Source organism: Ctenopharyngodon idella, chromosome 9, assembly GCF_019924925.1.
Source record: "Ctenopharyngodon idella isolate HZGC_01 chromosome 9, HZGC01, whole genome shotgun sequence".
NCBI classification, from domain to species: Eukaryota; Metazoa; Chordata; class Actinopteri; order Cypriniformes; family Xenocyprididae; genus Ctenopharyngodon; species Ctenopharyngodon idella.
The window spans coordinates 4,517,161-4,544,965 of NC_067228.1; the positions used below are offsets into that span (position 1 = coordinate 4,517,161).

The 27,805-nt window shown below is 36.7% G+C and overlaps 3 protein-coding genes and 2 long non-coding RNA genes across 5 annotated transcripts in view; 3 read left to right on the plus strand and 2 right to left on the minus strand.

Moving 5' to 3' along the window:
- The window catches only part of LOC127518482 (uncharacterized), a 241,839-nt gene extending 227,749 nt beyond the window's left edge, over window positions 1-14,090 (plus strand). The window contains exon 2 of the long non-coding RNA XR_007931575.1: window positions 13,314-14,090. This is a non-coding gene — a long non-coding RNA (uncharacterized LOC127518482). The remainder of the gene's footprint in view (window positions 1-13,313) is intronic.
- Window positions 11-2,173, minus strand: LOC127518480 (uncharacterized). Its single transcript, XR_007931573.1, has 3 exons — window positions 1,934-2,173; window positions 1,211-1,304; window positions 11-1,032 (listed from the first exon to the last, which is right to left on the minus strand). It is a non-coding gene; the product is annotated as an uncharacterized LOC127518480 (long non-coding RNA).
- Window positions 3,379-7,534, plus strand: dhrs9 (dehydrogenase/reductase (SDR family) member 9). Its single transcript, XM_051905190.1, is given in 5 exon segments — window positions 3,379-3,765; window positions 3,767-3,824; window positions 5,623-5,881; window positions 6,424-6,587; window positions 6,692-7,534. Coding segments are annotated over 5 exon segments (960 nt in total). The 5' UTR covers window positions 3,379-3,510; the 3' UTR covers window positions 6,916-7,534.
- rdh1 (retinol dehydrogenase 1) lies at window positions 8,614-12,913 on the plus strand. The gene is made up of 5 exons (XM_051905189.1): window positions 8,614-8,772; window positions 10,070-10,409; window positions 10,778-11,036; window positions 12,208-12,371; window positions 12,514-12,913. Exons 1-5 carry the CDS (start codon window positions 8,770-8,772, stop codon window positions 12,729-12,731), a joined length of 984 nt encoding a protein of 327 aa, XP_051761149.1. The 5' UTR covers window positions 8,614-8,769; the 3' UTR covers window positions 12,732-12,913.
- The window catches only part of lrp2a (low density lipoprotein receptor-related protein 2a), a 111,088-nt gene continuing 97,256 nt past the window's right edge, over window positions 13,974-27,805 (minus strand). The window contains 14 exon segments of the mRNA XM_051905140.1: window positions 13,974-15,431; window positions 16,005-16,076; window positions 16,725-16,841; window positions 16,946-17,053; window positions 18,083-18,209; window positions 19,297-19,414; window positions 19,625-19,692; window positions 23,198-23,288; window positions 23,536-23,655; window positions 24,043-24,222; window positions 24,301-24,521; window positions 26,896-27,024; window positions 27,125-27,290; window positions 27,641-27,784. Of these exon segments, the coding sequence (XP_051761100.1) occupies window positions 15,261-15,431; window positions 16,005-16,076; window positions 16,725-16,841; window positions 16,946-17,053; window positions 18,083-18,209; window positions 19,297-19,414; window positions 19,625-19,692; window positions 23,198-23,288; window positions 23,536-23,655; window positions 24,043-24,222; window positions 24,301-24,521; window positions 26,896-27,024; window positions 27,125-27,290; window positions 27,641-27,784 (1,832 nt within the window). The 3' untranslated portion in view covers window positions 13,974-15,260.

Consider the following 27,805-nt stretch of genomic DNA (forward strand, 5'->3'; position numbering starts at 1 on the left):
TGAGTTTCTGTTGATTAAACCATTCATCTTCATTGTATTTTTTATTTTACCTTTACTTAACCAGGAAGTCTCATTGAGATTTAAAATCTCTTTTACAAGAGAGACCTGGCCAAGGTAACAGCCAAACAGTAAGACAATTTTAAAATACAACAGGTACACATTACAACAATATTTAAACACATCCTATCAACAAAAACAATCACAAACTTTCAATACCACTCTCTGTGTAATGCATTTAAATTCACCAATAGACACAAATTTATCTAGTTTTAGATCTTTTTTGCAAATTATTCCATGCCCGGGGTGCATAATATGAAAAAGCAGTTTTCCCCATTTCTGTACAAACTCGTTATGTTAAAAAGCAAACACTTGGAAGATCGTAGCTGAACAAAGACAAAGAAGAGTACAGAGATAAGCTGGAAGTTTACCTAACATTGCTTTATAAATAAAAATGTACCAGTGCTGTTTTCTATATATAGCTAATGATGTCCAACCCACCATCTCATATAAAATGCAATGATGAGTACGGTATTAACTTGTATTTACTCACGCTCACGCTGTTCCACACCCGTAAGACCTTCGTTCATCTTCAGAATACAAATTAAGATCTTTCTGATAAAATCCGATGGCTCAGTGAGGCCTCCATTGACAGCAAGATAATTAACACTTTCAGATGCCCAAAAAGGTACTAAAGACATATTTAAAACAGTTCATGTGACTACAGTGGTTCAACCTTAATGTTATGAAGCGACGAGAATACTTTTTGTGCACCAAAAAAACAAAATAACGATTTTATTCAACAATATCTAGTGATGGATGATTTCAAAACACTGCTTCATGAAGCTTTACGAATCTTTTGTTTCGAATCAGTGGTTCGGAGCGTGTATCAAACTGCCAAAGTCACATGATTTCAGCAAACAAGGCTTTGTTACGTCATAAATGTTATGTATTATGCACCATGAATCCTGAGTTCAAGTCCAGGCTCGTGGACTTTTCCGGATCCCGTCTGCCTTCTCTCTCCAAATTGGCTTCCTGTCAACATATTTCATATCATAATAAATGGCATCTCTCATCATATGGGGGGGGGGGGATTTTTATTTTTATTTTTTTGTATATTTGCGTCAAATTCTGTCCCCTCCATGAGTTTCTAATATTTATCAAACTGGCTCAGTCTCACACTTCTCGATGGCTTTGTGGACAGTGTACTGACCTCTGGTGCAATTGCGTATAAAGAATCCAAGGTTCGAGTCCAGGCTCCTGGAATTTTCCGGATCCTGTCTGCCTTCTCTCACCAATTTTGCTTCCTGTCAACACATTTAATATTATAATAAATGGCAAAAAGGAAAAAAAATGAACATTTAAACTGATGCTGGTTAAAGTCCATCCACACACAGGATAGAATCAGCATCTTTTAAGGCACTGCATCAACATCTCTTATCATATGGGGGGGGAACGGATTTCGACAGCTGTATATTTGCAGTCGGATTCTGCAAATATACAGCTGTATATTGTATATGTATCAAACTAACTCAGGCTTGCACTTCCCGATAGCTTTGTGGACAGCGTGCTGACATATGGTGCGGTTGTGCACCATGAATCATGAGTTCAAGTCTAGGCCTGTGGACTTTTCTGGATCCCGTCTGCCTTCTCTCTCCAATTTTTACAGTTCTTACAATTCTTTTTTACAGTGTTGGAACAATGGTGATGTTGATGGTAATCATGCAATAATAATATAGAAAGCCACTTGAGCCATACACGATTTACAAAAAGGCTGTAGTATGACAGGTTTAAATGATGATTTTTATTATTATTAATGTTAAATGCCTGTAAATGCATCACTTGCTGCCTAATGAACATCACCGGTATAAGCTGCTTTGCAACTGTAAGAAAAATGCTAGAGAGAAACGAGAGACATTAATCTCGGGTGTTTTACCTGACCTTCCCACTGCGATTGCCACATTTTCTACCAGCTGCCAAACTCAGAGAGATTGTGGAAGGAAGTAAACTCTGCTTTCTGATCATTCAGCGCCCCCTGCAGGAGCAGCACGGAAAACTTATTACATAATAGCACACACTTAATTCAGTTAACCGGTGCCGGATACAAACACACTTCCACACTACTGAAGACAACTGACTTGCTGGAAACAGATATCTTAGAAAGCTGACTTATAAAGAAACGGTGAGTAGCCTATACGAGCGGTTTGAGAGTGTTTTGCAAGAAGTTACAGTGAGAAACCTCCAGTTTTTAGTAAATGCATGCTGTTTGCAAAAGGTTTATCAGGGCATTTTCGAGTAGCCTACTGATCACGCGTTTTCTTATAATGACATTTTGATGTTGCAACAACGTTAGATTAGTTTCTTTCTTTTATTCTTTTCAATGCAACAACAGTACAGTGTAAAAGTTCAGTGTCGTGGTTGACTTCGCGTGGATTCACACGCCCTATATTAGTGAAGTGGGATCCGACTCATTTTCGGGAATCGGTTCTTTTTTAAACAGTTATTTTGCACAGAACAGGTTCAGAACAAACTGAGCCGTTATTTTATGTCAATTCGCAATCACGTGATGTTCAAACAATTTCAATAAAGCTAGTTAATAAATAAAAGTAAATCTAAGCAGATATTACGTTTTATTATTATTATTATTATTACATTTCGTTTAATTTCATGCGCCCCAGTTCAATTTGTTGCAGCCACGATTCCGCTCATAAAAACAATTCATTTCGAATCGAATCTAAATCGTTTGCATTTACAATAAACAATGTACAAGTAGGCTACATCTCTCGAATAAACATTTTTGCACGTTATAATTTAATGACATTTATTAAAACCAACGCTATTTCGCTATTAAAACTGTCATAAAATCAAGTTGTGGTAGTACAAGTTACAACATTGCAGTAAGTTACTTTTTTGGCGAGATTGAATTTACTTTTCGTAACATCGGTCAAATCCTCGTTCACCCAAATGCTATAGTATTAAAAATCAAAGTACTTTAACGATTGTTTTATATTGTTTCTTTCCATCAGTTCACTCCGCTTGTCGGCTAATTTCAAATTGGACGTGCTTGAAATAAACGCTTAAATGAATTGTTGATTCCGACCAATTCGTGAACTTGTATGAACCGGTTCAACTGATTCTTTGAGAACATCCGAATCAAAAGAACGATTCGTTTACGAATCTTCGCTACCATTTCGCAATCACCCACTTGCACAATTATCCAATATGAAAAGTTAAAGAAACAAAAAACGTACTATTATTATTCCTTTATTTATCATATACTGCCATTTATCTTCATTTTAAATGTATATTTTGTTTTTATTTAACTTCTACAAAATCCTTCATACTGTTTTGCAGTGTCCTATCATAAGTTAATGATTCACTTGGTCATGTACTTTATGAGTCGAGCTTTGACCAAATGCGCGCTCTCTCTCTCATCTATATTTTGTTGATTTTGGGGTGTTGCATTAATGTGAATCCTCTTTTCTTATGAAAAATTAATTTTCTTTTGCAGACATGTTCCTGTACGTGGTTGGTCTCATAGTCTTGCTCTTTGTCTATCGGTGGTTCAGAGAACTGGGAAGAGTTCCCAACAAATCGGAGAAGTTTGTGTATATCACAGGCTGTGACACGGGCTTTGGGAATCTCTTGGCCAGACACTTGGACACAAAGGGTTTCCGTGTCATCGCAGGCTGCTACACAGAGAAGGGAGAGGATGAGCTGAAGAAGGCCTGCTCCGACAAACTCACAGTGCTGCATTTGGATGTCACCTGATAATGACAGCATTAAAAAAGTAGCCGACACCATTAAAACCCTGGTGGGACAGAAGGGTAAGTCACGTTGTCTTCTATTAGTTCTAAAATCCTTTGAAACATTTTTGTTTTTTGAGAGCTGTGAAAAAATAAAAATATATAAGACTTAGATGTTATTATCAGATCTCTGTGCAATTCAGAATTCACATAAGAACGCATTTGCATTTGAAATTTTAGGATTTGATGATAGATACGGTATCTCACAAAAGTGAGTACACCCCTCACATGATTTCAGCAACCATTTTATTATATGTTCTCAAGGGACAATACTATAGAAATGAAAATTGGATATATTTTAGTCAATGTGCAATCTGGGACGACGGCCATGCAAACCAACTTGCTGCAGTGTGCGGTTTATGGTCTGAGCACTGACAAGCTGACCTTCTGCAACCTCTAAAGCAATGCTGGCAGCACTTATACATCTGTTTTTTGAAGCCAGCTTCTGCACCTGACGCACAGCACAAGGACTCAACTTCTTTGATTCAACTTCTTTGGCCTGTTCCGAGTGGAACCCGTCTTGGAAAACCTCTGTATGACCCTGGCCACCGTGCTGTAACTCAGTGTCATGGTGTTACCGATCTTCTTATAGCCTAGGCCATCTTTGTGGAGAGCAACAATTCTCAAATTCTTAGAGAGTTCTTTGCCATGAGGTGCCATGTTGAACATCCAGTGATCAGTATGAGAGAATTGTACTCAAATCACCAAATTTTAACTGCTCTAATACAAGATCCACACATTTGTATGGTCCTGTCAAGCAGACAAAAAACATGAACATGATGAATAGGACATGTGGCTTAGCATGGTTAAATGACATACAGCTGTTATCACTTAGGGTGTACTCACTTTTGTTGCCAGCTATTTTGACAATAATGGCTGTATGTTGAGTTATTTTCAGAGGACAGTAAATCTGTACTGCTATACAAGCAGCACATTGACTACTCTAAAATATATCCAAGTTTCATCTCTATAGTGTTGTCCCTTGAGAAGATATACTAAAATGGTTGCTGAAATGTGAGGGGTGTACTCACTTTTGTGAGATACTGTATGTGTGTGTATATATATATATATATGAACCCAAACCTAAAAGTCACTATTTTTTTCAGTCGAATATCAGAAATAATTAGTCAAAATAAATGCTTTAATTAATTATTCATGTTCTGTTGTTGGACTAATCAAATTTCTAATATGTGACCCTGGTCCAGAAAACCAGTCATAAGGGTCCATTTTTTGAAATTGAGATTTATTACACAATAAATAAGCTTTCCATTCATGTATTTGTTAGGATAGGACAATATTTGGCCGAGATACAACTATTTAAAAATCTGGAATCTGAGGGTGCAAAAAAATCAAAATCTTGAGAAAATCGCCTATAAAGTTGTCCAAATGAAGTCCTTAGCAATGCATATCCACTCACAAAAATACATTTTTGATATATTTACGGTTCCGTGACGATAAATTTACAAAATATCGTCATGGATTATGATATTTACTTAATATCCTTATGATTTTTGGCATAAAAGAAAAATAGATAATTTTGACCCATACAATGTATTGTTGGCTATTGCTACTAATATACCCGTGCGACTTATGACTGGTTTTGTGTTCCAGGGTCACAAATTATCCTATATATATCCTATATAACAAAACATATATGTATGTTTTGTTTTCTCATAGTGTTCTTTAATGAAGTTGTTGGACTCAAGTAGTTTCTTCACATGACTTTCACATGACACTTCCTGTCACCAAAGCTTTGTCTTTAGCAATCTCTTGTGATGAAAGAAAACGGTTATATTTTGTAATTTGTGTGCGTTTGCAGGTCTGTGGGCTATGGTCAACAACGCTGGTATTTCTTTCCCAACTGCTCCCCATGACTGGCTAGATATTGGGGACTTTAAACAAATGATCAATGTGAATCTGATCGGGGTTGTAGCCGTTACTCTGAGTGTGTTACCGCTCATTAAGAAAGCCAAGGGCAGAGTGGTCAACGTGGCCAGTGTGTTTGGACGGATTAGTACCATGGGAGGGGCGTACTGCATTACTAAGTATGGAGTAGAAGCTTTTAATGACAGTCTAAGGTTAGTATGTCCAGTAACCACTAAATGATGCTTCTAGAGACCCTCCTGACAAAATCAAATACAAAGTGCAAGTGCAAACATATCCTAAAAATATTAGATAAGACAGCACAAATGAGTGCCAGCAGCCAGTCAAAATTCAGCAGCTTCTAACTTCAACTGTGAATAGCCACTCATGATAAAAGATGTATATTTTTTAACATTTAATAGCTTTATTTAATTTTTATTTCAGTTGTAGTTTTAGTAATTGTAGTACTTCAACTTATTTATTTCAGTTAGTTGCCAGGGCAATTTTTGGTTATGTTTTTTAAGTTTTTCATATATATACACTGGGATATATACTTCATACATATATATATATATATATATATATATATATATATATAATTACTGGGAATAATTTCTGAAAATTCTCTAACATGTGCAAATGTCAGTTAAACATTAGCACCAAACAAACAAACAATATAACCATGATTTATTTAAAATCTGGCAATTTTAGTTATGCCGCCGTGACTATATTTAATGTGTTTTTCTTTGCTCTGCAGGAGGAACATGGCACCATTTGGAGTGAAGGTTTTATGCATTGAACCTGGATTCTTCAAAACAGTTGTTACTGACTCCACTGTCTTTGAGAGTCATATGGAGAGATTATGGAAGAAGTTGCCTCAGGATGTGAAGGATGAGTACGGCAGTGATTTCATAGACAGAAGTGAGTTCAAATCCAATAACCAGTTTCAAATCATAGCAAATAAAGGTCACACTTCCTAGTTACTAGAAGTTATAAAAGTTATAACTAGTAATTGTTGTTTGTAGCAAAGCTGGTGATTAAGGAGAAGATTGATAAGATTGTGGATCCAGATCTGATGAAGGTGGTGAGCTGTATGGAGCATGCTGTGGCTGCTGTCCATCCCCGTACCAGATATTCTCCAGGCTGGGATGCCAAGTTTCTCTGGCTGCCTCTCTCCTACATGCCAACCTTCATCTCAGATGCTTTCATCTTAAAAAGTGCAGTTAAACCCAAAGTTTCAGTTGTGTAAGCATAAACAGCCACTTCTTTGTGCCATGCTCTTGCAGCATACTGAGACGTGATGTAATACTTTATATTGTAAACAAATATATGTATGTGTATATATATATAAATATATATATATATATATATATATATATATATATATATATATATATATAATATATATCAATTAATTAATACTTAATGTACATTTTTACAATATTGAATTTAAATAAAAACTAAATTTAAAAAAATGTTTTAGAATCCAGACATACTACATCTGCCATTTTGTCATTAGCATGTGACCTACCAGTGTCAGTTGAGTCACTTCACTGCCATTCATAAATCCTCTCCCGTGGCCTCATGGTATAGTAAAGTGTCCATCATATGCATGCTTCAGAATCTCTCCAGAAGTAGTAGGTCATCCGGGTACTTTTTGCCTACTCTTTTATCAATACTCTGAATTTGGACATACTTTATTTGTCACATACTGTTTTTTGCCTGTGAAATAGTAGGGAAGTATGCAATTTCAGATGCAGACACAAATGTGATGTTTATCTAGTCATTTTTGCTTATTTGTATGGTTGAATTGGATCATCGAAGGTCAGCAGCAAAGACATTGGTTAATAAAGTGATTAAATAAAGTATATTTGTGTAATTTAATATTTAATTATTGCTGATTTGCATAACATTCTGAGTTTGTATTTCACTGTTTTCATTCTTTTTGAAGAATAATGAATCTGTTTTTTGTAAGTGAGATGAGTAAATGCTCACATTTAGTCTAGAAACTAACCATCATGTTCACACAGCACACGCAACACCTCTGCACTTCTGATTTCTCAACGGGGGGGGCCAGGAGAAATGTCATAATGGGAAAACAAAGCATTACTTATTTGAAAAAGTAACTTAAACAGGACCTATAATGCCCCTTTCACAAGATGTAATATAAGTCTCTGGTGTCCCCAGAATGTGTCTGTGACCTTTTAGCTCAAAATCCCCCACAGAGCATTATAGCTTGTCAAATTTGCCCCTATTTGGGTGTGAGCAAAAACACACTGTTTTTGTGTGTGTCCCTTTAAATGCAAATGAGCTGCTGCTCCCGGCCCCCTTTCCAGAAGAGGGCGGAGCTTTAATAGCTCACGCTTCGGTTGCTCAACAACAACAAAGCTGGAGAATCTCACGCAGCCAAAATGAGGATTGTCAGTAACGGTGTTCAGCCTTACATTGTTCAAACCGGAGTCGACACTGATGGAGAGACTCAGGAAGAAGTTACAACTTTTAGAATGAAACTGGACGTTTCTGAATGGTTAGTGGATAAATTTATGTAGTTGCTGTGGAGTTGATTCAACTCATCGACTAGCATGTGCCGTCATGTTAATCTTTTGTGCAAATCCAGTGTTGAATTGACCCTCGTTTGTGAAGCAGTCACAAATATCTCCCTTTGCATTGAACTTTGAGCGTCGTAACTTTGCAGATGTTGTTTATGCTCAAACAGCAATATTACACACTAACTAAAGTTAAAAAAGTGAAATCATAATCAACCACCCCTTTAAAAGTAGTTACTTGAAAAAAGTAATCTGATTACATAACTCACGTTATTTGTAATGCGTTACCCCCAACACCGACCACAGCTTCAGTATAGCATGGCTACACAAATCAAAGTTTGAATGTTTAGAAGCTAAACGAGGCCATAGAGTTTATTGCACAACCTTTGTGACGTTTACAGAGTGTGGTGTTCATGTTCTTGAGAGATCTTTAACCCTGCAGTCAACTTGCAGCCCCTGAGCTCTTCAGCACAGTGGGATCAGGACAGGAGTGGGAGACGGGAAACAAAACATCTACTAGTTTTCATGCTGAAGGAGTATTGTCGACTGCACTAGTCATGGTACGTCAGAGCACAATCACGTAACTTGTGTTTAATTTATAAAAGTATAAAGCATAGCAGGGATTAATGTGTGCATGCCTTGTTAATGAATATTTCAGTGTTCAAAGCTATAAATGATTTTTGCAATAAATGATTGACAGAGATATAGCCGTTGAGACACCACCTAGTGGCTTTTTGAATGATTTGTCTACAATTACATATTTTTTTTAGCATTTTAGATTATATGTGTTTAGTTTCTATATAGTAAACACACACATGCACACACACAAATCACGAATTGCAGAGACAATCACTGTACAGTATTTAGGGGTAAATCCATGATTTAATGATATGAAAAACTGAATTTTGCATTAAGCAAATGAAGACCAACGAGAATCTAAAGTTAATGATCATTGAGAAATTGATGTGAAAAAGGAAAATGTGCTTAATTGTCATAAAAAATTATGCAAAGAATCCTTATGGTCTTGAATACACTACCGGTCAAACGAATAATTATGTTACTTTTTTATGTTTTTTAAAGAAGACTCTTATGCTCATCAATGCTGCATTTATTTGATCAAAAATACAGAAAAAACTGCATTCGGGTTGTTGTGTTTCACCGTGAGGTACAAAATGTGAGAAAAAAATCTTAAAGGTGCAATGTGTAAATTTTAGGAGGATCTATTGACAGAAATGCAATATAATATACACAACTGTTTTCAGTGGTGTATAAAGACCTTACATAATGAACCGTTATGTTTTTATTAGCCTATCTTAGAATACGCCATTTCTATTCTACAGGTCTCCTTACACGTCAAGTCGCAATTTTGCGCCGACATGTTTCTACAGTAGCCCTAAATGGACAAACTGCTCTACAGAGCGCGTTTGCTTGACTAGCTTCGATCTGCTGTGTCAGACGACGACATCTTTGTCCTGTGTTGGCCACCGTAGCTTCTCTATATTGCAATTCGCAACCTCACCGCTAGATGCCGCTAAAATTTACACACTGCACCTTTAAGTCATGGACATGTCTATAGGCCTACTATAGTAAAAATTTTCTAGTTATGTTTTGCTATTAAAAACGTTATTATTGGCTAGGCTATATATTAATTGGTTAGATTCGGTATTCCTTAGTGCAGTGTTTTTGTACACTACTAAGTGTAATAATTTAAATCTAGTAATTGGAAAAAATGTTGCCTGTCAAACAAAATGAAAATCAATACGTTAAACGATTTTTTAAATCATCATAGTAGCCTAATCGTAAACAGCTGTAAAGGTCAGTGTGTATTCACAGCGGGTTCATCCATCTCCACCGCAGGTGTTCTTCAGCGCTGATCCGCTGTGCTGCTGGGTTTCACTGGCTGCTCTAGCGCTCGCCGCCGCTGTGGTCTGGTTCTACAGAGACTCCCGTCACATCACCGGCATCCACGAGAAATACGTCCTAGTGACGGGCTGCGATAGCGGCTTCGGAAACCTCGCGGCGCGGCAGCTCGACCGACGGGGGTTTCATGTAATCGCCGCGTGTCTCACCGAACCTGGTGCCTCCAGACTGCGCGCGGCGGCCTCCCCCAGACTGAAGACGCTTCTGCTCAATGTTACCGACAGCGCGAGCATCAAGAGCGCGCTGGAGCGCGTGCGCAGCGAGACCGGGGAGAGAGGTGAGACGGACAGGATAGATAGTGTGTCAGCTCGAGTCAAGCACAGCGAGAGATAAAGCCGAGATACAGGCACTTTGACGACCACACAACCCTCAGACCAACTCATAAATCTGCAACTCTTGGGCAAGCCCTTTTAGTTGACCTGGAGGAGCATCTTCAGCGAAATGCCATTCTCATACCAAAGCTGCATCATTTATTAACGAACGACATACTTTCCTCGTAATGCACCTGGCATTTGCACACTTTAGTGACCTTTGACCTTAACTGTGGTTTGCATGTACTTGTTTTTTGCTTAATCTTGAAAAATAAAATCTATAACATCTACACAACACTAGATTTTATTTAAAAAAGCTTCTTTCTTGCATCAGGTCTGTGGGGTTTAGTCAACAATGCCGGCATCTCGGTCCCCATCGGCCCCACAGATTGGATGCAGCCGGAGGACTTTACGAAGGTTCTGGACGTAAACCTCATGGGCCTCATCGAGGTGACGCTGAACTTCCTTCCTCTGCTGAAGAAGGCCCGGGGTCGGGTGGTGAACGTGGCCAGCATACTGGGCAGACTCTCAATCATCGGGGGAGGATATTGTCTCTCTAAATGGGGTGTGGAGGCGTTCTCTGATAGCTTGAGGTATGTCTAGGCTTCTAACAAGGAATTAAACTTTGAGACATGCCAACAAGACCTTGAATAATGTATTGCACTTGTTCTTTATCATACTTTTTAGTCCTTACAATTTAGAGCTTCAAAAGTACATATTTCACAGGTCATTGTGGCTTAAATGTATTTATTTATTTATAGTAGGTATTTACTCATTAAAATCTTTATATTTCAATATAATAAATGTATAAAATTTTATATTTCAATTATTATATTGCTTACAAGCCAATAAAATCCTCTGGCTTTTTATTAAAAACAGCCAACAAAACCCATTTCTAATTGGCCTATTACAACTAGAGCTTCAAAAGTACAGATTTCGCATGGTTTAAATTTATTTATTTATTCAAATATGAATACATAAATACATTGTATGTATTTATTATAAATGTTAAAATAATAGTTAAAATTAAGATATTAAAATAGTTAAAAGCTAAAAAAAATTATAAAAAGCCAACAAAATCTTTCTCTCTCTATATATATGTATGTTTGTGTGTGCGTGTGTGTGTGTGTGTGTGTGTATATATATGTGTGTGTGTGTGTGTGTGTGTACACATAACTTTTATGTTAGATGCAATTAATCACGATTAATCGATTTGACAGCACTAAAATAAATAAATGTATTACAAAAATATAAAAGAAATACTACTGTATATTGCTAACAAGACAATAAATTAATCTGATTTTATTTTTTAAAAAGCCAACAAAATCTGTTTCTAATTGGCCACAAAAGTACAGATGTTGTGCAGGTCATGGCTTAAATTCATGTATTTATTTTGAAATATAAATTAATAAGTATATTTTATGTATGTATTTAAAAATATTTCAATATAAATATGTATGTATGTATTACAAATATAAAAGGAATATTATATTATATTATATTATATTATATTGTTAACAAAATTATCTGACTTATTAAGAACAGCCAACAAAATCTATTTGTAATTGGCCACAACAACTATGGTGATTTGTCCTTGTGAGACTCACATCAGTCACCGTAAGAAAGTCTTTCTGTAGTTAACCTTGAAACACTTTGACTTTTCATTGAGTAAAACTTTTAAACCGTATCCTTATTTCAACTTCACTGAGATTTGCATCTTTACTTCAATGTATAATAATGTCTCTAAAATCCTTCCTGTTTCAGGAGGGATATGATGCACTTTGGAGTGAAGGTAAGTATCATTGAACCAGGCTTCTTTAAGACACAAGTAACAGATTTGAGCCTCATTGAAGATGATCTGAAGAAACGGTGGAACAACCTCCCAGCAGAGGTCAGGGGAGCCTACGGGGACTCATACCTGCAGGACTGTGAGTACTTCAGATGGGATATCAATGCTGATTCCATGCAACAGTACTTAATATTTTGGAAATTTATATCATGATTTATTTAGTTAAAGGAATATGTAAACCTTCACACAAACTGTGCTCATCTCTCAATCTTTTCCTCCAGATATAAAGTTGCAGGCGTTCTCCATGAGGATTCTGGCAAGTAGTGACCTTTCCAAAGTGACATCATGCATGCAGCACGCTCTTTCAGCACGCTATCCCCGAACACGCTACGCCGCAGGCTGGGACGCCAAGTTTCTCTGGATTCCCCTCTCGTACCTGCCTACTTGTATAGCAGACGTCATCGTGAACCTTCTAATGCCTTCTCCAAAGGAGACCTGAACGTCGCTCCAGAGATTTACTGAACAGGCCACTACAGATCGCATGTTGCAGCTCAACAGATCAAGACAGTCATCTTCTTAGTGAATTAATAATATGAAATATTCAAAGAGGTATTTTTGTCTTTGAAACTGTGATTGCTGTATGCAACATAAATGCAATCAAATAAAGATGTATTTTATATAGTGTGGCATTTCCCATAAATAAGGCACACTTTAGTTAAAGGGGACCTATTATGCCCCTTTTCACAAGATGTAATATAAGTCTCCTTCTGTGAAGTTTCAGCTCAAAATACCCCACAGATCATTTATTATAGCTTGCCTATTTGAGTGTGAGCAAAAACGCATCATTTTGTGTGTGTCCCTTTAAATGCAAATGAGCTGCTGCTCCCGCACGTTTTCCAGAAGAAGGCGGAGCTTTAACAGCTCGCGCTTCGGTTGCTCAACAACAACAAAGCTGGAGAATCTCACGCAACCAAAATGAGGATTGTCAGTAACGGTGTTCAGCCTTACATTGTTCAAACCGAAGTCAGACACTGATGGAGAGACTCAGGAAGAAGTTACAACTTTTAGAATGAAACTGGAGGTTTCTGAATGGTTAGTGGATAAATTTATGTAGTTGCTGTGGAGTTGATTCAGCTCATCGACTAGCATGTGCCGTCATGTTTATCTTTTGTGCAAAACCCGTATGAACGCCCACTATACATAGTGTACCTGTTTGTCAAACAGAGCCATACACACCAGACTAACATTTATGATTACTATCAAATGCTGTGAATGGTCTAATATTTTTTTTTCCAAAGTACATGGCGTTAGAACTGGAACACCTTTGTCGCTTGCGAAAACAAAATGGCGGCGCCATGGGTGGAAACGTGCAGATTAAGGGGCAGTAATATTATAAGATCCTCTTTCTCACACGAGGGGAGCGAAATCTGAACGGCTCGTTTTTTCACATGCTTGCAGACGAAGGCTTACCAAAACAAAGTCAATGGGTTGTCCTTTTTCACGTTTTTCTGGATTTTGTAGATGCACCGGGGACACGATTATAGCACTTAAACACGGGAAAAAGTCAGATTTTCATGATATGTCCTCTTTAAAACCTCTAGAAACTATTTTCTCACATAAAATTAACCTACTGTACATGAAAAGTAGCCTGTCTCACTTAAGAGATCATGAACTTCTTGTCCGTATCCAGCAATTAACGTTTTTCACAATTCATCCATAATATATATAAAAAATCTGCACATTTCTTTAAAAAAACAAATTTATTTGATTTTTTTTTCACAGCAGCATTAAATTGTTTCCAGTTCTTTTCGATCATCACATATGGGCTTTATAAAGATGAATAAATTCTTAATATTCATTTATTTTTTGTCATTAATATACAAAATCACTTAAAATACATTGACTTTACTGCCCATGCACTTCGTCAGATGGAAAAGTAAATATGAAAAGCCCTTGACATCAGAGAAATCCAGCACGGGTCGTGCCATAATCACCGAGTCATAATCATTAACATGCATATAAACTGGGCAATTTCAAGTATTATTAAATATATAAAACAGAAGCTGTGTGTCTTCTGATTCTATTGTAAAATGTGTTATATTCTTTAATGAGAGTCCCTTTCTCTGGATCCCACAGTATTTGGGAGTGTCAATTCTGTCATTATTTACTCACCCTGATGTCATTGGAAACCTATATACTGTTATTTTATGGAAAATAATTTTATAAGGAAATTGCACACAGCTCTTTATCATATATTCAGTGGCAGTTCCTCTCAAAGTTATTGTTTGACTTTAGAAGACTTGAAATATAATGCACAAGTAATATAGACTAGTTTTACAATCATTTTGGAGCCTGACAAAGAGAACATCATAAAGATGAGTAAATAATGACAGATTTTATCATTTTTTCGGTGAACCATTCCTTTAATAGCACTCAGCAGATCTGATATTTCAGACATACTGTGGTGTTTTGCTCTTTCTCTTGAATCTGGCCGCTCCACAAATGAGGTATATCTACACAAGTGATGCATACGCGTGGTGTTTTCTCTCCATTGGTGAAAACCGTTTAAGAATAATCAGATCAAATGGCAAAGTCTCAGCTGGCTCTCAAAGCACTTTACTCAGTAACGTTGGCATATATATGTGTGTGTGCGTGAATCTCCAGGAATAAGTAATCTATTTCAAAATAATGTCTGACCAGTGGATATTATCAAACAAAATCTTTTTCAATTTACAAATGTACAAAATATTCATAACATTCTCCTTCAGCAGCATCAGTGCAAAGATATACAAATATGACATCACAATAATAATAAAAAAAAGAATCATACAACATGAATTGGCATACAAAGTATCAGAAGGCAAAGTCTCTTTTCTGTATACAAACATTTCATCTATTCTCATCTATACTTTTTTTTTTTTTTCTTCCAAAAATAATCTTAAATTGATTTCTGTTGTATGCAGGCTGCATATAAAAATAGATTCTGTGCAAAGGGAGTGTTTCTTTGTATTTTTCCCGTGTGTGTTGGTCATATTTCACTGTCCTCTTTAACCAGGTTGGCCGTGTCTCTGAAGGTGTCCTCTGTCGGTGAAAAGGCGCTGAGTTTCTCTCGCTTCTGGGGTTTGGGAGGAGGAACGAAAGGAGACGGCTGTGATGAAGAGCTGGTGTCTACAGCTCCAGATGTCGGCTCGTCCTGCATCTGACACATGGAAGAGCAAAGACCATGTCAACTTTAACATTACTGTCACATGCCAATCATTCTCAGATTAACACCCATATTCTGCTTAAAACCAAAGTCCTTTTAAGGCACGTTATGTTTGAAACGCCTCTCGGGCAGCTGTTTTAGTCATGCGAGTGCAGCTCCTAGCTCTTTGAATGCAGAAACATCAAATTCTCCAAAGCTGTTCACCAAGCTTATGATTAAATTTCATATTTAAAATCACCAATGAAATCGGACAACAACTGTTTCCTAAATTTTGATTCTAAATGCCCAAATCATGACATAAAACTGCACATGTGCAGTCATAGCGCTGAGCTTCTAACAGCAGCTGCAGTGACACAATGACTTTAATCAATTGGCGTTTGGCTCTTTTACTTAAAAGGCGGGACTTATTCCACCATATTGCGCATATTTACTAAACAAAGACTTTTTCCTATTCATAGTAATATGAGCACTGTAATAAACGTGGTCAATGTACATTCAATGTTCTGCTATAAAAACAATCATATATATATATATAATATTTGAAGTTGCCTTTGTCTTGCTGCTCACCTCTGAATAAGTAGGGTTTTCAAATGTTGTGCTTGGCTTTAGTTTTCTTTTAAAGAAACTCCATTTAGACTCCTGAAAATAAAATAAAAACATGGTCACATGATGTGGAAATGACAGGAAGCTAGACGTACATTTTCTGAAGAAAATATGAGTGGTGTTTGCACAACTACACTATCTCAAGTCAAAAAAGTTCACCCACATCTCTACGAAATTTTAAATGGGGTATGGGTGTTGTTTTAGCATGATGCTAACACATTAGGCATGTTACTAGCATGATGCTAACATGAATAACATGTTGTTAGCACAATTATGCTGCCTTCACGTGCAATCGGAAATTTAATAATTCCCATTTCTGAAGTCATGATTACGAGCTTATCGCATTCAATTTTCGAAATGGAAGGGCGTTCATGTGCAATTTTTATCTAGTAAATAATTCCGAGAGCACGTGAAGGCAGCATAAGTGCTAGCATGTTTTAATGCTCCACTAGATGCTGCTAGCATGTGTTTAACATGTTCTTAGCATGTTTTGACACGTAGCTAGGCAATGCTAACATAATTTAACATGTTTTTAGCATGATGCTTGCACATTACGACTTGTTTTTGTCATGTTTTAATAATTAGTTTGGATTTTTAGCATATTTTAGCTCTGTAGCTATTCACTGCTAGCATGTGTAATGGAAAAAATAGATAAACTGTGGACAAATGTTCAGTTGTCCTAACCTGTGTGGTCTGTTGCTCTACAGGTACGCTCTTCACCTCCATTGCCTGTTCTTGAGTGTGGTACGTAGGGATTGAGAAGTTATTCTCCACCTGGTCTCCACTGACGTTCACAGTAACCTGTACGAAGCACAGAAACACAAAACTAAAGACCCTGCTCAGATTTAAAATGTTCGATTTATACTGCAGAAGGTTATGAAAGGCTTTCGAGTAGTAAAATATACCTGTGTAGCATGTATTACTGCAGGGTCGCTGGATGGGCCAGCTGCAGTCGAGTACAGAGGATTCTCGAATGTGATTGGCTGCCTCCCAGAGTCTGCAAAATTCTCATCCTAATAATAAAAACCAGAGAATCCGGATCAGACACAAAGAAAATGTCTTTGATAAATATCTTTAGTAGTTGTTATTTTTCCAATTCTAAATCCACCAATATCTGGACACTTCAATCTGAGATTATCAGCAGATAACCATGTCTAAAGTTTGGGGTCGGTAAGATTTAATGTTTTAATGTTTTTAAACAAGTGTCTTATGCTCACCGGGATTCTTTGATGAAAAGAAATTTTCAAAGAAACCGAAATCTCTTGTATCTTTATAACTGTCTCTGCATCCTTGCTGAATAAAAGTATTAATTACTTTTTTAAAAACATATTTACTGACCCCAAACTTTTAAACAGAAGTGTAAGAGTTCACGTACTTATCACTGTTCATTCATTTCAATCGTGAAACTCACAGAACAGTTTTTGCATGTTATTGAAATGATCAAATATTGTTATTATTTGGTCTTGGCTGACTAGATCTGCTATGCTACTGCTGTTGTTGATTATTGCTGCTGCAAAGCAAGTATGGACTTGCTACTGCTAATAGATAGACAGATACGCTGCTCTGAGTATGTAAAGTATGCTGCTGCTGCTGCATAAATAGACATATATAAATCCCGTAGCAGATCTAGGCAGGTGGAGCTGGGGAGGTGGAGGGTTCCAGAGGAACTCTGATAGCACACTACAGGACTAGCTTACAACAAACACTGAACCAGACTATTTAAATGCTGAGAAAGCAATCTCATTGGCTGCATGATCAGCAGAGGCCAGTCTGCTTGTGCCATGCCGTAATGATGTGATTGCTTGCAGACCTATCAGCCTGCGGCCTCTAGAATTTTCATAACTGAACTAGATATATCAGTCGACCACTACTAACAGCCAATAGTTTTTCATTGTGATTAATGATATGAGAAACTAGTGCACTTAGAAGTCCTGGAAACTATATAACATTAACACTTGGGTCAAAAGGTCGAACAGGGATTAGTCAGAAAATGTGCTGAGTGGACTTAGTTCAGGAGACACGAGTAAAAAGTCCACATTTACCAGCTGCATGGCCCTGTCGATGAACGACACCCCCACAGTCTGAGGCTCCAGGTCCATCGTGACATTGTCACCCGAATGAAACGACACTCCATTTCCTGTGTCCCCCGACTTCACCAGGCTGCTCAGACTAAGAAAAAAAAAAAGTGATGAAAAAATTTAGTACATGGTATCTGAATAACTGGAATATAGTTATAAATGGACACTAAATTAACACATGGGAGAATATTTAAACATTTCCATTTATATGCATCAATACATATGAATGAACTGCAATATTTACTGACATAATTTTACTAAACAATTTACATGAAAGATGGGGACTTCTGAACATTTCTGAGTGATAAAGAATAGGTCATATCTGAGTTTTGAATCAATTTAACTGATGATTTCACAGAAAATTGCTGCTGAAGTTTAAATCAGACATCTTAATGATTTCTTCAGTCTAGTCTAATGACATGGAAACTTAAAGCCAAATAAAAAGCGCATTAAAACCAGTGCAATATTGATGATGTTGCTTAATTTGATGTCAACAGCAAAGTCATTGCAAATACAGTATATCATGAATAACACATAACTCTACGGTAGATTAACTTAAATAGGCAGCAACCTACAAATCTTTAACTATTTTGATGTTGTATAACAGTGACAAGCAAAGCTCTCGGTTTGACATTAAAAATCAATATACAAAGGAGGAGAAGATGGCAGGGTTATGAAAGACATTTAGATAATGAAATATGGACATATAGTGAACATATATTCAATTCAAAATACTTTTTTTGAAAGAAAGAAATTATTGCTTTTATTCAGCAAGGAGTGACAGTAAAGATTTATAATGTTACAAAAGATTTCTATTTGAAATAATTTTTGAACTTTATATTCATCAAAGAATCCTGAAAAAAATGCATCACGGTTTCCACAAAACCGTTTGAGCAGCAAATCAGCATATTAGAATGATTTCTGAAGGATCATGTGACACCGAAGACTGGAGTAATTATATATTATTATTAAAATATATTAAAATAGAAAACAGTTATTTTAAATTGTAATATTTCACAATATTACAGTTTTTACTGTATTTTTGATAAAATAAATGCAGAAAAAAGCAAAAAATCCCCAAAATAATTCACGATAGATGTACTCTTCATACATCCACTAAGTTTTCAAATACGTTTGAGCTCTTCTGTAGGTAGTTGAGTGGCGTGTTTGTGTTGTACCTGGGTAGTTTTGGCATTGACGGGATGAGAGAGCCGGTGCGCCTGTAGTTGAGGAAAACTCCCACAACCAGCGCTCCAGTAATCAGAATAATAACCACTGCTAACAGGACAGTCACAGCTACAAACACACAGTATGTAAGATATATTAGTGCAGTCTCATTACACTTCATTTGAAATTAACATGTTCCTTCACTGGGAATAAGTAACGCTGCTGTAAGAGCTTGTTAGAGTTGATAAATAACAGCATCAGATGTTAAAAACTGTGAGTAAAGGTGTTAATTCAACACTTACACTTACATGACTAATTAATAAGTAACAGTTTGTTTACCTGTCCCTGCAGGAGCACCTCTCGACCTCCCCATTTCACAGTAACTACCTGAGTAGCCGTATGGACACCTGAGGAGCAAAAACACTGACCCGTTAGAGACACTCTACAGTTCATCTCAAATCGCTTTAGCAAAAACGACTTCTCTTTCTAGTATTTGAGACTTACTGCATTTCACCAGTTTCATTCTAAAAAAGGAATTAAAATAATTATTTTCCTACTCCATGTCCTTAAAGGGTCCACAGCATTCATTTGTTAATCATTTATTCTTTTTTTATTTATTTTTTTACATTTTTCCAGAAACAACAATTTAGAATTTCAGGACCACTGCCGTATGTTCATGTGTTAAAATGTGTTTGTATGTTGCAACAGTACAGAATGAGTCATTTTAGCACCTTAGTTTCAATAAATTGTCTTTTTTAATTCAGTTCTTTAAATTGTAATTTTAATTTAATCATTTGATAAATGTTTAAATGAATTCAATTATATATTTTCATATTAAATATTGCAGCAGTCATTCATCACAAAATATAGAGGTTTTGAGTATGACAAATCATATTTATAAATGAAATATATATATATAAAGAAAAAGTCACTGAAAAGCAGAATTTGTTATACTGTATATAAACTATATAAATATTTTAAATACAGTGCTCTGCGTAAATGAGTACACCTCCTTTGAAAAGTAACACTTTAAACAATATCTCAATGAACACAAAAACAATTTCCAAAATGTTGACAAGACTAAGTTTAATATAACATCTGTTTAACTTATAACATGAAAGTAAGGTTAATAATATAACTTAGATTACACATTTTTCAGTTTTACTCAAATTAGGGTGATGCAAAAATGAGTACACCCCACAACAAAAACTACTACATCTAGTACTTTGTATGGCCTCCATGATTTTTAATGACAGCACCAAGTCTTCTAGGCATGGAATGAACAAGTTGGCGACATTTTGCAACATCTATCTTTTTCCATTCTTCAAGAATGACCTCTTTTAGAGACTGGATGCTGGATGGAGAGTGATGCTCAACTTGGTGTTTGATTGGGTTCAGATCAGGAGCCACTGAATCACTTTCACCCTGTTCTTATTCAGAAATCCAACAGTGGCCTTAGATGTGTGTTTAGGATCATTGTCATGTTGGAAAAGTGCCCGGAGTGATGGTAGCATCTTCTCTTTCAGTATAGAGCAGTACATCTGTGAATTCATGATGCCATCAATGAAATGCAGCTCCCCGACACCAGCAGCACTCATGCAGCCCCACATGAGGACACTGCCACCACCATGTTTCACTGTAGGCACCATGCTTTTTTCTTTGTATTCCTCACCTTTGTGACGCCATACAGTTTTGAAGCCATCAGTTCTAAAAACATTTATCTTGGTCTCATCACTCCAGAATATAGAGTCCCAGTAGTCTTCATCTTTGTCAGCATGGGCCCTGGCAAACTCTAGGCGGGATTTTTTGTGCCTGGGCTTTAGGAGAGACTTCTTTCGTGGACGGCACCCATGCATGCCATTCCTCTGCAGTGTATGCCATATTGTGTCACGGGAAATAGTCACCCCAGTTTGGCTTTCTACTTCTTTAGATGACTGCAGTGAACTTGCATGCCGATTTTCTTCAACCCTTCTCATCAGAAGACGCTCCTGTCGAGGTGTTAACTTCCGTGGACGACCTGGACGTCTCTGTGAGATGGTTGCAGTTCCATCTTTTTAAAATTTTTGTACCACTTTTGCTACAGTATTCTGATTGATAAGTAAAGCTTTGCTGATCTTCTTGTAGCCTTCACCTTTCTGGTGTAAAGAAATGATTTTTGTGACATTTCTCTTCCATGTGGTGCCATTGCTGACAGCATGAAATGGGAAGGGGTTTTAACACCCTTTTATAGTCAACTGTCTGCTGGACACCTGTGTAATGAAGAATTAGACTCACCTGTGGTTGAATTCTTGTTAAATTAGACATTTGTAGTCTAAAATTTAGCTTTGCTCCAGAGACTTTCAGTGGGGTGTACTCATTTTTGCATCACCCTAATTTGAGTAAAACTGAAAATTTTGTTCTCCAAGTTATATTATTAACCTTACTTTCATGTTATAAGTTAAACAGATGTTATATAAAACTTATTCTGTCAATATTTTGGAAATTGTTTTTGTGTTCATTGAGATTTGTTTAAAATGTTACTTTTCAAAGGGGGTGTGCTCATTTACGCTGAGCACTGTGTATCAATATTGAAATACTGCCGTATATTTATTTTTGATCAAATAAATCCAGCCTTGGTGAGCATAAGATATTTCTTTGAAAAACATTAAAAGTATAAATTATATATGCATATAATATAGAGTCAAACCAAATTTATTGAGACACTTTGAACATTTCATTCATTAATACAGTTTATTCACTAAAGTTTAAAAAAATGGTAATAAAATATGACAAGATCTCAGAGTTAAACTGTGTCAGAAAAAAATAATCTTAAGATATCATTTAAGCAAAACATGGTCAGGTCAAAGTGTCTGAATCATTTTTGGTCCCAAATTCTTATCAATTTTACTGATAGTCCACTGTATGAAGAATTTTTGGGTATAATATGTCAAAGTTTACTTTATTTTGCTGTCCTCACTTACATAAATGAACTATAGTGTCCTGCACCCACTAGTAAAAATATATCAAAAATATCAAAAATGTCTGAATAATTTTGGTTTGACTGTATATATATATATATATATATATATAAGTGCTGTCATGATTAATCGTACCTAACATTAAAATGTTTAATATATTTTTATATTGTAATAAATTCACATTTAATCTCCAAATTAATGTAGAAACAACATAAAGACAGTATATTTTAAATATTTGATCTAACTGGTAGGAAATATCCAGAATCAGAAGTTATCAAACTCTTCACAGACTTCACTGCATAATTTAGATTAAAATATAGATTAATTTTTATTAATTCTTATTAAAGCTACAAAAGTTATTCAATTAAGAGCAGAGAGTGATTTACTTTTGTTCTTTGATTAACATTAATGACTGCAGCAGGTTTATTAGGCTGCTGTCACTTTAAGACCTGGATCTGCATCGTATTTTCTCTTTGTGTTCATGTAAAACTTTATTTAACTCATTTAAGCCTGTGCTTACGAGGATACTTGACTAAACGGGAATTTTGGCATAATTTAGTGTGTGTTTTTGTCCGTTCAAGCGCGAAAGAGAACTCTGCGTGGCCGGCGAGCAGTCTGAAGCGGCTTTCTGTGCGTACGAGTCGTCTGTGTGTGTGTGTGTGTGTGTGTCACACAGACAGGAGATTCACAGACAGCGCGCCAGTACCGCACTGCGTTCTCTTTTGTGTCTTGTCGCTCTTAAATGGCTTAAAAGCATTTGCATGAATAAGAGCGTGATCATATAATGCAACACTAGCTAAAGAATGACAGGACAAAATGGATGCTGCGTTAATTAAACACGTTAAACTGAAAAAATTAATCGCATGCGTTAACACGTTAATTTTGACCACTAATACAGTATATATATATATATATAAGAGCGGATGTGATGATCTTGACTAGTGGTCACACTCACTTGCACTTCGGCAGGCCTCCCTCATCAGTGTAGCACGTTCCTCCGTTCATGCATCTGCATGCAAGCGGCATGGACACCTCTGCCTCAATGGCTGCAGGTGCGAGGGCCAGGCACGACATAATAATGTAACACAGCCACAATGTAATCACATCTCAACAAGTCAAACAGACACACACCACACACCTTTTCAATACATCACATGGCAATAATGAAATCATGCAGTATTAGATGCAGCACATGCATGTATGCTATGAAATGGATTGATGGGATGTGATGTGGCCAATATGCTGATCTCACAAATAAAAAGCAGCGGGCATCTCTGCATCTGCATCTCTTACCGGCATCACATTCATTCTTGTTGAAGGTGAGGAGCGTGGATCCCTGCGGACAGGCACAGGTGTATCCACCCGGCCGCAGCAAACACAGGTGACTGCAGGCATCCTGACAGGGGTTGAGGACTGCAAGAGAAGGTCAACAGTGATCTATTCCTTTACCCACCAGTATACAGTATATACTTATAGTAACAACAAACTCTCATTAGAGTAGTAGTAGATGGTCTGCTTAATATCTGCTAACACTTTATTTTGATGCTCCACAAAAGATATTCTACTGACTCTAAGTAACTTTGCAACTACATGTCAACTTATTCTACTAACCCTAAAACCTAACCCTAACCTAACAGTCCACAAACAGTCTAATGAGAGTTAGTTGACATGTAGTTGCAAAGTTACTCATAGTTAGTAGAATGTCTAAAGTGGATCATCAAAATAAATATAACATTTCATTTGCTAGGAACACTCCTTCAGCACAATGTGATAATGTTTTTAAATTTAAGATTGTCTCACCTGAGTGGTTGTGTCGGTGCTGTTGGTAGATGCGTACTTGAGTCAGCCAGGGGTTTATGGTCAACACTTTCACCTTGTCTCCTTTTCCAAACTTATCTTTTTTCCACACTTCTCCCTTTTCTTTAGTCGTCCAGTACACATGCCCCTCGAACACATCCAGACTGTAGGGATGACCGATGTCTGCAATGACAACAAACATGAGAATGACAGCCAGTCAAAAGTTTAAGATGTTCCCGGTCTTATGTTCCAGTGTCTCACCTCCTGATATGATAATTTGCCGGTCTGTTCCATCCACTTTCATGGACTCGATGATGTTCTCTTTTGAGTCACACCAGTAGATACGGTTTTCATTCAGGTAGTCCAAAGCTAAACCAGTAGGCCAGCCCAGATCTTCATCTAACAGCACCTCTCTGTGCTGCCCATCCATCCACGCCGCCTCAATCTTGGGTTTTCTGCCCCAGTCGGTCCAGAACAACTTCCTGTAATATATACATGCACAAATGATGCTCATTAATGGCAACAAGAGCACAGCATGAGTTCTGAAGAATCAGGCCTCCCACACCTTACACGCCTAAAAAATAAAGGTAAAAGGGGGTTTTGGCAGCGGCACCATAGAAGAACCAAGATAGGAAGTTCCCCAAAGAACCTTTCAGTGAACAATTTTTAAAAGAAACATTTTTTTTCTTAGTGCGAAGAACAAAATTTGAAGAACCTTTTTCCACTATAAAGAACCTTTTGTGGAACGATGGATGTTAAAGGGGACCTATTATGTTCCTTTTCACAAGATGTAAGTCTCTGGTGTCCTCAGAATGTGTCTATGAAGTTTCAGCTCAAAATACCCCACAGATCATTTGTTATAGCTTGTTAATTTTGCCCCTATTTGGGTGTGAGCAAAAACACGCCATTTTTGTGTGTGTCCCTTTAAATACAAATGAGCTGCTGCTCCTGGCCCCCTTTCCAGAAGAGGGTGGAGCTGACAACAAAGCTGGAGAATCTCACGCAGCCAAAATGAGGATTGTCAGTAACGGTGTTCAGCCTTACATTGTTCAAACCGGAGTCGACACTGATGGAGAGACTCAGGAAGAAGTTACAACTTTTACTATGAAACTGGACGTTTCTGAATGGTTAGTGGATAAATTTATGTAGTTGCTGTGGAGTTGATTCAACTCATCGACTAGCATGTGCCGTCATGTTAATCTTTTGTGCAAATCCAGTGATGAATTGACTCTCGTTTGTGAAGCAGTCCGGCGTAAAATGACAGCATGACAACAACACTCTACTACAACAACTCTTCCTCTTGGGTGAAGAAGATATTTTGAAGAACGTTGGTAACCCAGACAGTTGACGGTAGCCATTGACTTCCATAGTATTTTTTTAGTGGCAAGCGTCAACTGTTTGATTACCAACGTTCTTTAAAATATCTTCTTTTGTGTTCAACAGAAGAAAGAAACTCATACAGGTTTGGAACAACATGAGAGAAAGTACAATTTTCATTTTTGTGTGAACTATCTCTTTAAGGCCAATTCACACTGAACCGACATATGGCGACAGACGGCAACAGACACTTTGTCAGATTTTGTCGGATCAGTGTGTTACCACTGGTATGTTGGAGCTTGTTTTATGTGATTAAACATGCTGAATCGGCACTTGTCTGAGAAGTGAGGTACTGTAAATCTGGAGACTGTCCGCGTTGGTCGGCGTTTATCAATGCAGTGTAAATTGGCCTTTAAAGGTTCTTCATGGAACCATCGATGTCAATAAAGAACCTTTATTTTTAAGAATGTATAACCAATTTTTCTATTTTTTCTCCAACTGTTTAAGACCAGTTCACTAAAGAAACACTCTTGACAAATTGAAAACTGATTTGACTATTCATAGAAAAGAATCGGTTCAAAAAGAACGATTCACCCACAAATCTCTACATAAGCTCAACAAAAGCCAAAATAACTAGAAAAATGTCTTCAACATAACTTAAAAGATATTTTTATTTAATTTCCATGGCTTCTCCGGACCTGAACATCACAATTTTAAAATTGCCAGATATTTCTACACTGCAAAAAAAAAAAAAAAGAAAAGAAAAATGTTTTCCCTTAGTATCTTGTTTTCCAGTATAAATATATAAATATTTTTAAAACAAGATACATTTACTTGAGATGCAAACATAACATAAGATTAAAAGAAAAAAATTGGAATTTTCGCTTTGAATTAAGTTTTTGTTTTTCTTACACCATTGGCAGATACTTGTTCTTGTTTTAAGCATAAACTCAATTGATTTTGATACGTTTTTCAGAAACAAGACTTTTCATCTTATGTCATTTTGCATCTCAAGTAAATGTACAGTCAAACCAAAAAATGTTTGATATATTTTTACTAGTTGGTGCAGGACACTATAGTTCATTTATGTAAGTGAGGATAGCAAAATAAAGTGATATATTTTACCCAAAAATTCTTCATACAGTGGACTACCAGTAAAATTGATAAAAATTTGGAACCAAAAATTATTCAGACACTTTGACCTGACCATGTTTTGCTGAAGTGTTATCTGACATAATTAAGATTAATTTTTTTTCTGACACAGTTTAACTCTGAGTTCTTGTCATATTTTATTACCATTTTTTTAAACTATAGTGAATAAACTGTAATAATGAATGAAATGTTCAAGGTGTCTGAATAAATTTTGGTTTGACTGTATCTTGATTTAAGAATGTTAAGATGTTAAGGAAAAAGGACAAAAATACAATATAAGAAAATGACTTTTTTGCAGTGCAGGATTTTCATGACCATGCATCCCTCAAGACTGCCCACTGAATTTTTTTTAATCCCAAATGAGCAGTTATATATTCATGTTCTTACCCTAGACCAGGGTTGACCACAATAGCAGCTGGCTGATCAAGATCAGTGTGAATTAACCACTTTCTGTACCGTCCATCCAGTTTAGCCACTTCGATTCTATTAGTCCCAGCATCCGTCCAGTAAATATGGCTATATATATCGGAAAAGACAAAACAGATAGAAGATATTTATTTCTCTGGAACTGTTTGCATTAGACCTCAAGTAAAGTCTAGAAAAGGAGTGCACAAACCCTCCAATCCAGTCCACAGCGATGCCATCAGGGCTGGAGATGTATCTGAGGTTCAGGTCCACCTCCTTTACAGGATTATTTCCATGGTCATCAAACGTGGTCATATATGCCCTCTTGATCGAGCCAAACTCAGAACCTCGTCCCAACACCGTCCAGTACACTATACCTGAAAATCATTTTCAGAAATTCAGAATTATGCTTCAGTTAATTCAGTTAAGAGGATAATACAGTGCAACAGTGACTCTGGATGGTATGGTAGGGGGTTACAAAACTTCTTCAATAAAGATTTTAAGTGACAAACCAATCAGCTCAAAGAAGAATCGCAATAATACAATCTTTAAGTAGAAGCAAAACTGAATATGAAAGTCAGTAAAACGAAAAAAATAAATGTATTCCTCTATAGAGAAATAATTGTACTTCTGTTTTATTGTGCTGTAAATTGTGATTCCTTGTGCTGCATCTGCATCAAAACATATATGTGATATTTGGAGGGATATCCCATGAATAGTGCCTTACTGAGACCGAGGCCTTCTGGATCCCACAGGTAGTCCAGTGCCTGGATGTGCTCTGCATTATCCACATAATCAGAGTACTGTGCAGATGAGAGATTAAAGCGACGGATGCGCACATTATCAGGCAATAACAACACGGGAGGATTTCCTGAGAAAAAAGAAACAGAAA

Bases quoted from the DNA above. Each gene is read 5' to 3' on its own strand.
- rdh1 (XM_051905189.1), top strand. The intron at 11,037-12,207 runs GTATGTCTAGGC...TTCCTGTTTCAG, and splicing joins GCGTTCTCTGATAGCTTGAG to GAGGGATATGATGCACTTTG. The intron at 12,372-12,513 runs GTGAGTACTTCA...CTTTTCCTCCAG, and splicing joins GGACTCATACCTGCAGGACT to ATATAAAGTTGCAGGCGTTC.